Source organism: Sceloporus undulatus, chromosome 1 (genome assembly GCF_019175285.1).
Source record: "Sceloporus undulatus isolate JIND9_A2432 ecotype Alabama chromosome 1, SceUnd_v1.1, whole genome shotgun sequence".
Lineage (NCBI taxonomy): Eukaryota > Metazoa > Chordata > Lepidosauria > Squamata > Phrynosomatidae > Sceloporus > Sceloporus undulatus.
The window spans coordinates 179,630,816-179,645,186 of record NC_056522.1 but is presented as its reverse complement, the minus strand read 5'-3'; the positions used below and the strand labels follow the sequence as shown (position 1 = coordinate 179,645,186).

Sequence of the window (14,371 nt, the reverse complement as noted above, 5' to 3'; positions counted from 1 at the left end):
ATTTTAGTATTTAGCATCTTAGTATTTCTTCATGTGAATTATATACCTTTACATCATTTTCCAAAGATAGCTTTACACCTACTGGAATTTGATAGTATTATACCTGGTTAATTTTGCTAATAAGATCAGCATGATTTATGTTTAATGGTTACTTTAAACTTAAAACACCATCCTCTCTTTTCAAATGGATCACAACTGCTCTAGGTTAAAAGATAACAAAATAACAGCAGGGCTGAGGAGCAATATGAGCAAACAGGAGTGTGACAGCATTTCAAGCTTTCAGAGGTTTTTAGTTTTTAAAGTATTGTTTTTCATGCTTTGGAATGATTGCAACTCTAAGGACGTGATCAAACATCATACTACACTATTACTGGACTGGATGGCCCTTGTGGTCTCTTCCAACGCTATGATTCTATGATTTAACTGCTATGGCTCCCTCCTGTAGAATCCTGGGATTTGCAGTTTAGGGAAGGGCATTTAGATTTGTCAGCCAAAGCTCTCAGGCCTCATTAAACTGCAAATCCGTTAGTTCTGTAGGAGGCAGTCATAGCAGTTAAAATGGAATAATAGAGCTATAACAGTGTAGGGTGATATTGTCTACAAAAATTTCCACCAGAAGTATATATACACAGGAAGCTGCTTTATAGTGAATGAAAGGACTAGTCCAGCAGTCAGCACTGGCTGAGCAGTGGCTCTCCAGAGTTTCAGATAAGATTCTTTCTTGGAGAGCCCTGATATTCCATGATGATCTCCCATCCAACTGTTAAACCAGGCATAACCCTGCTTAGTTTCTGGATTAAAACCAGACTGAATGAGGTGAACCTGATTTGTTGTCGTGTGCTTTCAAGTCATTTCTGACTTATGGCAACCCTAAGGCCCCAAGGCCCCGATCAAGGGGTTTTCTTGACAAGTTTGTTCAGCGGGGTTTTGAGGCTGGGAGAGTGTGACTTGCCAAAGGTGACCCTGTGGGTTTACACGGCCAAACCAGGATTCGAACCCCGGCTTCAAAAGTCATACTCCAATGCTCAAACCACTGTGCCATGCTGGCTCTCATTGAACCTGATAATAAAACCAAAACATCAGATTTAAATAAACTACAAGATATCCTAAACCCTCACACCAATTGGAAAGGTGAGTTTGCAGATTGCACTGGTGCTGTTTCCCCCCCTCTCTTTCTTTCTATCTTTCATTCTTTCTTCTCTCCTCCTCCTTTTCTGCACTAAATGGTGGTGTACTTCTGTATTCCTTTTCCTATGTGGAGTAGGAATTTGTTGCTGCGTTCAAAGTACAATATTTTACTTAATTAAATTCTGCCTCTGACCCTTCAGCTGTCAATGACTGTGTGGACTTTTAAGAGATTCAGTGGTGAGAGTCACTTTAACTACTTGCCATGCACCCACTAAAATGGAAAAAAGTTTAAATAAGATGTAATATCCCCTGCTAAATTTACTATCTTAGTACACCTTTATTACTCCTGTCTCCTGTTCTGTTCACACGGCATCCATTGTGACCCATTCTGCTGTGTTTCCAGTTCAAACAGTCTAGTATCTGTGACAGCACTCTATTCTTTCATATGTTTCCAATGCCATTTATTTTATTTTCTTCTATCAAATATGCTTCCCACTCATAGAATGCTATGGTCTACATATACTAGTTGTATAATTTCTTTGTCAGAAATATTGGTAAACCAATTCTTTACCCATAGCACTTTTCTTCTTATAAATTGTCTCCTTTGCCTCCAATTGTTCCAGTTTGGCAGGAACATTTCCAGATTAAATCCTCTGGACAATTAAATTGTCCCACTTTTTCAGTGGCTTTTAAAATATCCAAATTAATCTCTCCTTCCTACACTTTTTCCTTTGATTATTTCAATTGCTGCAAACTGAATACAAAGTGCAAAAGTAGTTTGTATTCAATTAACTCAGTAGAGAAAAAAGAGAGGAGCGGGTAGTGTGTTGTTCTTCCCAATTGGCTTAGGTTAAAGAAAACTGGAATAGCATCATAACTCAGTGTGAACAGAAAAAGACTAAATGCCAGTGGGTGGTGTCACTGAAATTTATATTTCCTGGCTCCAAAATATTAATTTTGGCAGCTCACCTCAAATACAAGGCAAATGTTATAGCATCAGAAATGATTGCCAGCCTCCAAGGTCATTTCCCATCCCCTCTAATCACCACTTACCTACCATACTGTATATACTTGACCATAACTTGACTTCATGTATAAGTCGAGAGCAGGTTTGGGGGGCAAAATTATAGATTTTGATATGAACCGTGGATACATCGAGGGTAAAACTTAGGGATATGAACCAAGGATCTAACGGATGAAGGAAAGGAAAACAATACCAAGAACCTGATAAATTTCCAGAAGGCATGTTTGTGTTCATACTAAAGGCTGGACAGATGAGAGAATAGAGAGGGGGAAGTCATTGCTTGCCTTTCACCAGGAGATAGTTCCTTTTTAAAATCAGAGTTAAAGTACAATACAGTCGCCCCTTGGAACTTGCAGGGGATTCGTTCTGGAACCCCCCCCCCCCGAATTCCAAAATCGCTCATATTCAAGCCCCATAAGCTTGAATGGTGTGCGTGCATGTGGGGTATGTGCCAAAGGTGCATGTCCCATTAATATTAATGGCAGTCGTCCCTTTACGGATTTTCAAGTCCGCAGATTCCAAGTCTGTGGACTTGGAGGGGCGACTGTACTTACATTGACCCATGGACAAGTCGACTTGAGGTCATGTTTTTATTATAAATTTTAAACTTATACATGAGTATATACAGCACTTGGGTGCTCCAGCAGCATAGGAATTCTGGTTCACCATGCTTCTTGTCTCTTGCAGCAACATGTCAGGAGTGCAAGGAAAACTACATTTCCTAATTTGCCTGAATGAGGCCTAGGAATGCATGAGGTTTCAGAGAGGTGAAGTGGAGAAGAGAACTTCCAAGGTTCCACTATTAAATCTCTCCCTGTTATCCCTTCATTGACCAGTACATCTAATGGAGGGGAATTAAACATTCTTCCTTCTCACCAACCTATCCGCTTACTCAGGAAGGTGGGAGCAGGAATATTATTTACTGCACAGAATAGTTTTTCTAAAAACTTTTTCAGAGAACACTAGCTGTTAGCACAGCTACCACTGGCTTAAGGCAATGGATTCCAAGGAGGTCATTGTTTCAAGTGACTCTGAGTGACCTTAACAAAAGGAGTGAATAAAGAGAGATGATTTTGACTTTAGTATCTGTGGGCAAAAGTGACTGTGTTATATGGCGTACTGGCCCTCTGACTTTATACTAGCATCAAAATACAGCCTTAGATTTTAAAACCCCTCAGAATAAGAGGATTCCTAATCAGCCAAATGTTTGGACAAAGACTGAGTAGCATGTCTGTGCCAGTATACAGGTGCAAATAGCTTGCTCCAAGTGTGCCAAATTAGTCATCTAAGATAGTTACCTTTAAATAATTTATTCATTCTGTCCAAATGGAATGAAGCTGCATTATTTTTTTGCTCTAGGGTAACAGCAAGGAAAATGTATTTATTGTTGTGTGCCTTCAAGTCATTTCTGACATGTTGAAACCCTAAAATGGGATTTTCTTGGCAAGTCTCTTCAGAGTGGGTTTCATGGCCAAGCTGGGAAATCAACCCTTGTATCAAGAGTCATAGTCCAACACTGAAACCACTAACCATGCTGGATCTTGCCCCAGGAGTTATATCCAGTTTGTTTCACTTGTACATGATTTTAGTATGATAGTATTTCAATGATATTTAAATACTTTAATCCAACTGAAATTGAGTGCCTAGCTAAGGATTGTGGAATCAGTGGGGTTAAATGTTGCACATGCTGCTTGATACTAATGCATCTTTCATCAAATTCAGTGGGGGATGACACCCAAGTAATTCTACATTGGAGTGTAGGGATTATTTTAATAGGTTAATAGGCTGATAGAATTTTATCTAACCAGTTGGTCTATTTTTCAGTCCTGTCGCACCTCAAATTTCAAACTGGATACACTTAGAATTAAAACATAGCATCATAAAACCATAGAGTTGGAAGGGATCACAAGGACCACCTAGTCTAAACCCCTGACATGCACATACACAACTACACAATCCTTAGGAAAGGTGGGAAATATACAGTACACGATCCTGGGGAGAGGTGGGAAATAGGTGGGAAATGTAAATAAACATCATCATCATCATCATCATCATTAATATTTTATTATTAAAACACTCCCAAAAGAAATCCATCCAACTTCTGTTTTAAGGACCTTCAAAGATGGAGAGTCCGCTACCTCCGAGGCAATTTATTTAACTGTTGGACAGCTCTTACAGTTAAAAAAGAAAAGAAAAAGAGATGGAATCCTGTAATTTTAACCTATAGGTTCATAGTCTAATCTCTAGAGCAGGAATAAATAAGATATTTTAGAATCTTTCTGGAATAGAGATAATTACTGTGAAATCTGTGGGCCAGATTTGGCCTATAAAGTTTTTTCTTTGACTGTACAACATTAATGAGCAGGTTCCAAAAAGGTTGTTCCATTGAGAAAACTGGATCTATCAATGAACCTGAAGTGGGATCATATCCATTTCTTCCTGCAGACCCCGTGTGTCCATAATATATGATCCAGAATAGACATGGAAACAATATTCATTATTATTCATTTCCTGGCTGAAAAATGGATTTTGCAGCACTTGCAAAACCCAACCTGAAAGAATATGTGTTTGCACTTACCAGGTAGGAATGGTGCACAAATATTTTCTCCTGCAAAATGCAGAAAACATTCTCACATGCAGAGTCAAAATACTTGAATATTTACATCCCTACTCCAGAGGAGCAGGATGCCTCCTTGTGTAGGTTTTGGGTGCTGGAGAGGATTGTAGGGAGTTGGAGAAAAAACTTTTGTCTGATGGCCAGCAGTGTTGCATTGGAATTGGGCCCACTGGTTCATGGAGTTTTCCCTATCAGATCTGGAAAATACAATTTATGCTAATGGTAATTTGGATGTGTGATAGCCATGGAAAGTGTGTCATTATCTTGGCTTTCTGACAAACCATCAACCAGTCATTTTCCATGGCCACAGCATGTTGGGAGCAAGACTCAATATTATGAAATCAATAAGTAAGGTCATGATATTAATCCGGTAGATTGAAAGCAACCTTATGTTGCAATGTGTTTTAAAAACAGTAATGCCAGAAAGAAAAAGCCTCATCTCCAAAAAGAGGTTCTTCTAGGTAAACCTTAGTCACATGAAGGATCAACTCTTCTATGGATTAATCATATTGACTCATGTTCACAAGTTGAACTTGAGTCGAAAGTGTGATACAGCATCCACATGGCACTATGCAGCATGTATGTAATGAGTGCGCCAATGGTGCACTCATCACATCACCGCCGTGGCTCAAGAACCCGCTTTTTGCTGGTTCTTTTCCCGCTGGCGGGAAGCCACATGGTTTGGCAGCTGCGGCTTCCCTCTGGCAGAAAAAAGGCTGCCGCCAGCCCAGATCAAAAAAGAAGGTATGTACTGAGGCATAGTCTCCATTTTTAATATAGGGATAATGGTCACTGGAAAAAGGCAGGCCAGTGTATCCCGCTGTCACTCCTCAAATGTGTAAATAGCTTACTTTGTTCCAAGACAAAAACAAAGAATACCATGGGGCCTTCAAGACATTGGGTGCATCTACACTATAGAAATAATTCACTTTGACATCATTTTAAGTACTGTAGTTCCATCCTGTGGAATCCTGGGATTTATAGTTTTACAAGGTCTATTTGCCTTCTCTGCCAAAGATCCCTGGTTCCTCACAAAACTGCAGAACCCAGAATCCTGTAGGATGGAGGCAAGGCAGTTAAAGTGATGTCAAATTGTGTTATTTCTTCAGTGTAGATGCACCCTAAGGGATTTATTATGCTGTGATACTGCAATAAGTTTGTTACTTTTTAAGTGCCAGAGGATTCTTATTATTTCTGTCCTCTGTTAAGGAGGTTTGGGTATAATTATTAATATTAATAATTAATCTTTCTTAGCCCACACAAACAGTGTATAAGAGTGCTGGTGCGTGTATGTACTTTAAAAAAACCACCTGGACCACATAACATGAATGTCAGGTAAAACAATTCCAGACCACAGTTCTGATGTACAGCTTGATTATCAATGCATTCTTAGGTATGAGTTTGTGTCCTTTTGGCTGTCATCTTCCTCTTATCTCTGAACAGCTTCCTTATGCAAACACTGGAATCATGAGAATGGATGGAAGTTAACTCACCTCTCAGACAACAGTGTCTTTGTGTTGGTTTCCTTAAAGTTTATCTAGTGAATTCTCCTATTTTAGATCATTATCTGCTTTAAGGTTTCTTTTTCTTTTCTTGTCAGGTCAAATCACTTCTTAGTACACTGGTGGAATCACTATCTTACCAAGTTCTTCACAGCATCTAAGTTATCAACTTAATGAAATGTCTTCAATGTCATGTGGATGGTTTGTGAACGGGTTTGGGTTTTTACAGTGTGGAAATTATGTAAACATTAATTGGATAATGGATATATAACATTGGTATTAAAACAAACCACAGGTTTTTGTATGATATGCACCACTCTTTAAGCTAAGAGGAAATGAAACTATTCTTCATATCTGAATAATTCATTTGGACAGGCAATGTCAGTTGGATGTCCAATGGATTGGACATCACCAATCCATTCTGATTTTAAATGGATTGGAAACTCACTTAGGGTTCCCTGTCTCAGTGATTCTTTGCTGTGTCATTCCTGTGAATAGATTTTCTTTGATCGTAGACCACTTGATCAGGAATCTATGTCCATATGTGGAAACTTAATGTGAAAAGAAGTCAGAAACAAGTGCAGAATATGCTTCCCAACCCCTGAGAGGGAAGCAGATGGGAATAGTTATGCAATGTAGGACAGAGCTAGTATGCCATTCATAACTCTTTAATAGGAAAATGGTTACCTGGTTATAGAATCACATAATCATCGAGCTGGAAGAGACCTCAAGGGCCACCCCAGTCCAACCCCTTGCCATAGAGGAATACACAATCAAAGCACTCCTGACAGCTGGCTATCTAGCTTCCATTTAAGAACCTAAGAAGGAGACTCCACTATACTCTGAGGCACCATATTCCACTGTCAAACAGTTCTCACTTTCAGGCATTTTTTTAATGCTGAGGTGGAATCTTTCCCCCTGTAGTTTGAATCCGTTATTCTGGATCCTAGTTTCTGGAATGCAGGAAATGCTTGCTCCATCCTCAATATGACATTCCTTCAAATATTTAAACAAGGCTATCATATAATAATAATTAATAATTTGTTTTATTTATATACCGCTATTCCAAGATCATTAGCGGTGAACAGCAAGTAAGCTAATTTTCCCCCCAACAGTCTGGGTACTCATTTTAGCGACCTCAGAGGATGCAAGCCTGAGTCGAGCTTGGGCCCTTTTTCTGGTCTTGAACTCCCAACCTTGTGTGTTTTGAGTGAATGGCTGCAGTACAGGCATTTAAACCACTGTGCCACCAGGGCTCCACATCACCTCTTAGCTTCTCTTCTCCAGGCTAAAACATACCTAGTCCCTAAGCTACTTCCTCATAGGGCTTGGTGGTTTCCAGACCCTTCACCATTAACTATTGATAACTGTTTTATTGTGTTTTAAGGGTGTTTTATTATGTTAGCCGCCTCGATCTGCTTTGAGAGGCAGGATACAAATAATAATAATATAATAATATATAATAAACAACAACAACAATAATAATAATCATTTTGTTTGCCTCCTCTGCACAAGCCCCAGCTGCTCAACATACTTTTGAACTGTGGTGCCCAGAACTGGACACAATATTCCAGGTGAGCCTGACCAAAGCAGATATAGTTGGCACCATTACTTCCCTTGATCTAGACACTATGTTCTTTTGATGCAGCCTAGACGCTATATGTCCATTGATTCATACATTGCTGCATACCTGATAACATACAAATGTCATGCTGTATTTATATTCTAAAATTGATAGTATTTTATGTAATTTCTAAGGAATGAAATATGTGGATTGCACTGCTTCAAAATGACTTTCCCCCCAAATAACTGTATACAGGTGAATACATATAGACACCCCTCCTAACTCACAGATCTGAGATCCGCATCCTTGAAAATGTGTGGAGGGGTGACCTCCACTATTTACAATGGTGCACACACACGGGGTGCGCCCCATTCAAGCTATGCGGCTTGAATAAATGCAAGCCTCCATTTTTGCAGGACGGGGAACCACCAAAACGGATCCCCCATGAAAACAGAGGTCCAAATGTACTTGCATTCCATAAATGCATCAAAAGCAGTATACAGATTACTTTCTGCTTGTTTTTTTTTTTTTTTTTTACTTGTGAGTTACACAAAACAGCAACAAAAAGAGATGTTTCCTAGCAGCCAACATTAAAACACATGCACTATGTGCAAAATCCATTTTGACAAAGACAGCAGACTCAGGAAAAAATAATTAATTATCTTCAATAAAGAAAAAAACCCAACCACACAGCCCCCATATGAGTATTATGTCAATATATGAGACTGCCATTCGTATTTTAAAAAAATAAAATAGTAAAGCCACTCAACTATCCTCCTGTTCATGTCAAAAATTACTACCATCGAGAAGGAAATGGAGATGGGGCTAAGCAAACCGTCATAAATTAATTTTAATGAACAATGACACTCATAATTCAATGTGGAATGTACTTAAAATTGTGGTTACTAGTTATATAGATCTTTCTTTTGCCCAAAGGAATATGTGACACAGTGCAATGTCTACTACAGAAATACCATACTTCTGTGAGTACATGTGTTAATAATTAATTAAATGATGTAGTTTGTTTTTTACTAGGCAGTGACTGCTATAGTGAGCACCAGGAATAAAAAAAAAAACCACACAAATATAAATTGCCTATTTATAATGAATCCAGAATGTTCTCATCAGATAATAATATACTCCCAGAGAGAGGGACTTTAAAAGAGACAGTAATCAGCCTGCTCCTGAAGAAACTAAGCAGGGGCAACACCCCTTTCTTGGGCAAGATAAATAGAAAGTATTGCTGATCAACTTGGACATGCTTGGATGGTGCTAATTTTCTAGATCCATTGCAATTCCACCTGAAGTTGGTGTTGAGTCAGCAATAATCTTGATTTGTCCTATGGCTAAACCTTGCCTGTTGGACTTCTGAATGGCTTTTGATACAATCAACAGCCATATAATTCTGGATCATCTCTCTGAGTTGGCCTTTGGATTGTTGTTGTTTGTCTTGTGCCTTCAACTCGTTTCTTGACTTATGATGACCCTTAAACCTATCACAGGGTTTTCTTGGCAAGATGGAGGTGCCTTGCTATCCTCTGAGGCTATGAGAGTGTTATGTGCCCAAGGTCAGCCAAGTGGGTTTCCATAGCTGAGCTGGGATTCGAACTTTTGTCTCCCAGTGTCCTAGTCCAATGCTCAAACCACTATGCCACACTGGCTCTCATGGACTTTGGCTAGGATGTAATTTTCCACTAGTTTTCTTCTTAAAGGAAGCAATGAGTAATTTTTAGTAATTTTGTTTGTGTACATACTGCTGTGGAATGCTGTTCTTTAGACAGGAACCTTGTTTAGTTTTGCAAGCAATGCTATTTTCTCAACAGAAAACAAGATTCCTGTGAAGGATGTTCTGTTTTCTGTTGCAAGAAACTTTATTTGCACTGGAAATCAGTCTTCGTCACATACATTTTTCACATGGAATACCACACTAGAACAATGTATCTGAAACTAGAACACAATGTGTTCAGGAAATGCTGCTTTTTGTGCAAGAAATTTTAGTTTCTGTACAGAAAATGCAATTTCTGCACACAAAAAAAATCCACATGAAAGCCCTTAACTGCAAATTGTCTCTGAAAATTGCACATTTTCCAATATTGTCCTGCAGCAAGCATAAACATTGTAAAATTATTTGTACTTGCCTGCAGGAATGAAATTATGAAACATTTTCATCACTAAATCATTGCTGGGCAGCCTTATCTAGATCTTGGTACCTGGCCTGTATGATCTATCCATTAAAGGTCTTTTGATAGCTGCTTTGAATTATGAACTACTTCCCTCTTGTTGCAAGCTCATTGAAGTTCAGTTCTATGGCAACTTATTCATTCCTGTACAATAAACTTTCAATTATTATTGCATTTGTAACTAGATGTTATAACGGCACATACCACAAAATACGCCTGCAACCAAATGCACAATTTTTAAAAAGAAGGGTCAGTTCATATATGCTGAATCCCATTATTCCTCAATCCTTTATAATTACTTTGCATATAATTTATGCTTTGGACTTGTTTTTTTCTTTTATTAAATATAAGTTTCTTCTGAGCTTGCTGCATCTCATCTAGGCATTACTATGTTTGCCACATTCACATACCCTCCCTTTTAAGCACTGAGTGCTTTATTCAAGAGCTATATAGCATTTTTTGTTCCATGGAAAAACCTATCTCTGGTAGGAACATATGCCACTATAATGTAATATGCATGGAAATATAACAGCTGAGACATCAGCATACCTTGTTTACTCTCAGACATGGCAAAATACAATGGGACTTTTTCCACATCACCTTATAACAAACATGGACATCTTTTTCTAGTCAAATATTGGTACATTATATAAAAATACTTTGAATTCAATGGGATTTATTCCTAAATAAATTGAGCACTGAACTCTAGAGAACGGGGTTTGAAATTCCACTCGTCATGGAAAAACCAGTGGATGACCTTTGGGAAATCATTCTCTCAGCCTCAGGGGAGGCAAAGGCAATCACCTTCCAAAACATCTTGCCAGAAATCCCCATGATACATTCACTTTAGTTTGTCATAAGTTCAGAAATGACTTGAAGGCACATAGCAACAAAATGTTTGCATGCATTATAACATTATTATGTGAAGTCGAAGGCTTTCGTGGCTGGCATCCATTAGTTTTTGTGGGTATGAGGCCAGTTCTAGAAGAGTTTATTCCTGACATTTCACCAGCAGCTGTGGTGGCATCTTCAGAGAATGTTGGAATGGAAGAGAGTGGGGTATTTAACTGTTGTTGCGAGAGAGGTGAATTACATGTTAATCTGTGTTATTGTTCTGTTGTTGAATGGCAAGGCCTACAGGGTAGTTTTCATTTGCATTTGTCTGGGTCTTGACCCATACTTTCCTTTTACCAGTTCTTTGCTGCAAAAATGATCATAAACTAAAAATTCAATAGATCTTTGAAAGAAATCTGCAGCAGAATTGGGTAACAAATTTGAAGACATGGGTTTATTATTTCTGTTGTTTCCACTATGTGCATAGGCGTAGTGTGAGGAATGTCTAGTACCTTGGAATATCTTGGGTTTTGACTACTTTTTTGTCAGAGTTTAAGACTGACAAGACATTTTTTAAGGATGACATACAAGAATTGTCTATACTTACCTTCCTCCTCTCCTCTTGTTTCTATAAAATGAAACAGGTACAGATAAACTGGCCCTAGATGAACTGATTCTAATTCCTGATATTTGGCTCACAAAGACCTGATTATATACCTGACAAAATCTAATAAACAACACCGATATTTCTTATTGAAACTGTTTGGAAAGACGAAAGAATAAAATTCTCTAAAATGTAAATTTTAATAAATAAAACAACTTTTAATGACTTCTAGGTAATCCGGATAGATCTACTTGAATCATCTTCTGATGTCCTTCCTCCATGCTGATGATATGAAGCAGGAGGCCGGAAAGAGAGGGGGCTTCTTGCAGTAGTGTCTTGACTCTGAGATGCCCTTTTGACAGGTTCTTCTGCTGCCTATATTATGGTTTCTCTTTTTTTTGCCCAGGTGGAGATCTTTTTATTCTTCCAGGCATTTTAGTCTTTCAGGTTTTTTTTAATGCCCTACTGCATTCAGGATCCTTGAACTAGTGTTGCCTTCTGTTGCTGCTTTTACATAGTTTTATTGTAGCTCGTTTAATTTAGTTCTATTTATTTTTATTTACATCATGTTTATTGTTGTCTGTCGTTTCTATAGTTTTAATCTCTGTTTCTGAGCTGCCCAGAGGCTTTCACTATGGATAGTATATTGTGTGTAATTATAAAATAAGTAAGTGAATTTTAAGGCTCAAGAAATTAAAAAAAACAATGGAAACTATTTTTGCCTTCTTCTTTTTTAAATTACAGTTTTGAATATTGTGGTAATTCTTTTACTGTGGAAAATTAAAAAAGAGTTCTTTTTTTTTTAGAAATCATGTGACTAAACAAGGCTTGTTTTTCTTTTTATATCACCGATTGCAGTAGAGCATCGAAGATAAACTGTGAGCAAGAATTCTGTTTTATATATTTCTGATGACACAATGGTGCAGGTGAGTGAATCGTACCTTTAACTGTTTCGATCAACAGGGAAGTCTTCTGATGGATGCTGTTTTCTTGCAAGGTTTGCATTTTACACTTTGTCAGTTTCAAGTCCTTTTACCTTGCAATATTTCTTGAGAATATGTTCTTTCTTGTTCTGCAAGAAGAAGACGTATGAGTTGTACAGTCTAAAATTATTAGTCTTCATGTTTTGAGGTAGCCAGGTTTGTTCTGGTTGCACTCTATTGTACTGACAAGTGGACAAAGCTAGTTTATTAACTTGCTAGCAGCCTCGGGGAAAGGGATAATTCCTGACCTTGTCGTGCTGCATGAATGATGTCTCACCAGAGTATGGGGAAACAGACATTGCTTCAAGGAGATTTTGCAAGGTTGCCCTTGGATGAACCATTTGACCTTGGAGCCAAGCAGAATTCCAGTGAAACTAAGGTCATCGGTATCCAGGCCGGGTTGGGGGGGGGGGCAGAGAAAAGGACTCCAAGTAGTATGACCCGGACCATTGGCCTGCATTTTTTAAAGTGGGGTCATCTCAGTACAGGTTTCAAACAATAAATCGCAGGGGGTTAAAAGGGAGGTCAACAAGAACTGAAAGCTTAGGAAATGTTGTTTGCAAGTAATATATTGGGACACATGGCATGCTTTATTCCCCCCCCCCACAAAAAAAAGGCAAATTATCTAGGTTGAAAAGGGTGTTATACGTTCCCATGCTTGCAACCTGCTTTGTGTTCTCTACAAGAGTTTTCTGATTTTTACAACTTCAAAGATTTACAACTGCTTTCTACTGAAGACAGAAATGCAGACACTGTGGTAACAACAGTGACAATTTACTTGTTGTTGAATTCTTCCTACTTCAAGGCCAAAAATCAAAACTACAAGGTTTTATTATCATCTGTGTACATTTTAGTTATGTCTTTTGTTACTTTGCTTGCATCCAGGGGTCAACTATTCTTTATTTCAATATCTTATTAAACTTATCTCCCAACCTGTCCCCAACGATCTGAGGTTGTATCACATATATTTTACCTAAAAAACTGTAAAAGAACAAAATGAAAAATGTAAACTGCCTAAAAACTTCTATGTAATTATTTTTGACATTTCAGAAATTATAAACCAACATACAAAAAAAACAAAACTACAACAACTATGAACTGTGCCTGTGCACGTCACTGCGATGCCCCAGTCTCTTACTGGGGCCACTTGATTTTATTCTGCAGAGAATAAATGATATTGTCAATGTTCTTATTCTGCAGAGAATAAGTGATAGTGGAGAAACTCCAAAAGCCTTCCAAATGGAAAAAACCCTCCTGACAAACAGGGGGTTAAAAAACGCAGCTGCATTTTCTCACATGGGGAGGAACTGCTCCGTTCCATTAAGACACCAGATGTTACCCAAACATTTCTGGGTGGCAACAGGAAGAACAACTCCTTCTAGGAAATACAGTATAAAGCACATTTTGGAATGGCCACGAATCAATTACAATATATCTTTGCAGTTCTTACTAACACAGCAGAAACAGCTGACTTAAAGATTCTCATTACGTCTGCGTACTATAGAACAATCAGTGGATCTTTTTGACTTTTAATCAGACTTCTGTCAACTAAACAAAAGATCAATTCCATTTCGAAGCACACTATATCAGAAACTATCAGGTTTTCAAAGATGAAATGTATATGTGACCTCATCACATGAAAAGGAGACCAACAGACATGACCCTGCAACTAAAAGCCATGAGAATTCTAGGCACAACCAGCCAGTTCACCATCAAGAAGGAGGAAACTAAAGTATACCCCAAGGAAGGAAGCTCAAGATATAAATTAAAAAAAAAAAAGTTAAACTGAGAAGAAACTCACATATCTCTGGACACATTCCCCCAGAGCCCAGCAAAAATCAAATGAAACCTGCCCCACTGAAATCATCCCCCTCCCTCAGAGGAATTGTCAGTATATCACTCCAGATTTCCTCGATACAGATAGCAAGAGCGAAG

General features: G+C 38.3%; 1 protein-coding gene across 1 annotated transcript in view; it reads left to right on the top strand.

The window, feature by feature from the left end:
- Positions 1 to 12,370: 12,370 nt before the first annotated feature.
- MEIS1 (Meis homeobox 1) overlaps positions 12,371 to 14,371 on the top strand; it is a 16,896-nt gene continuing 14,895 nt past the window's right edge. Inside the window, exon 1 of the mRNA XM_042458091.1 lies at positions 12,371 to 12,379. Coding sequence (XP_042314025.1) covers positions 12,371 to 12,379 — 9 coding nt within the window. The remainder of the gene's footprint in view (positions 12,380 to 14,371) is intronic.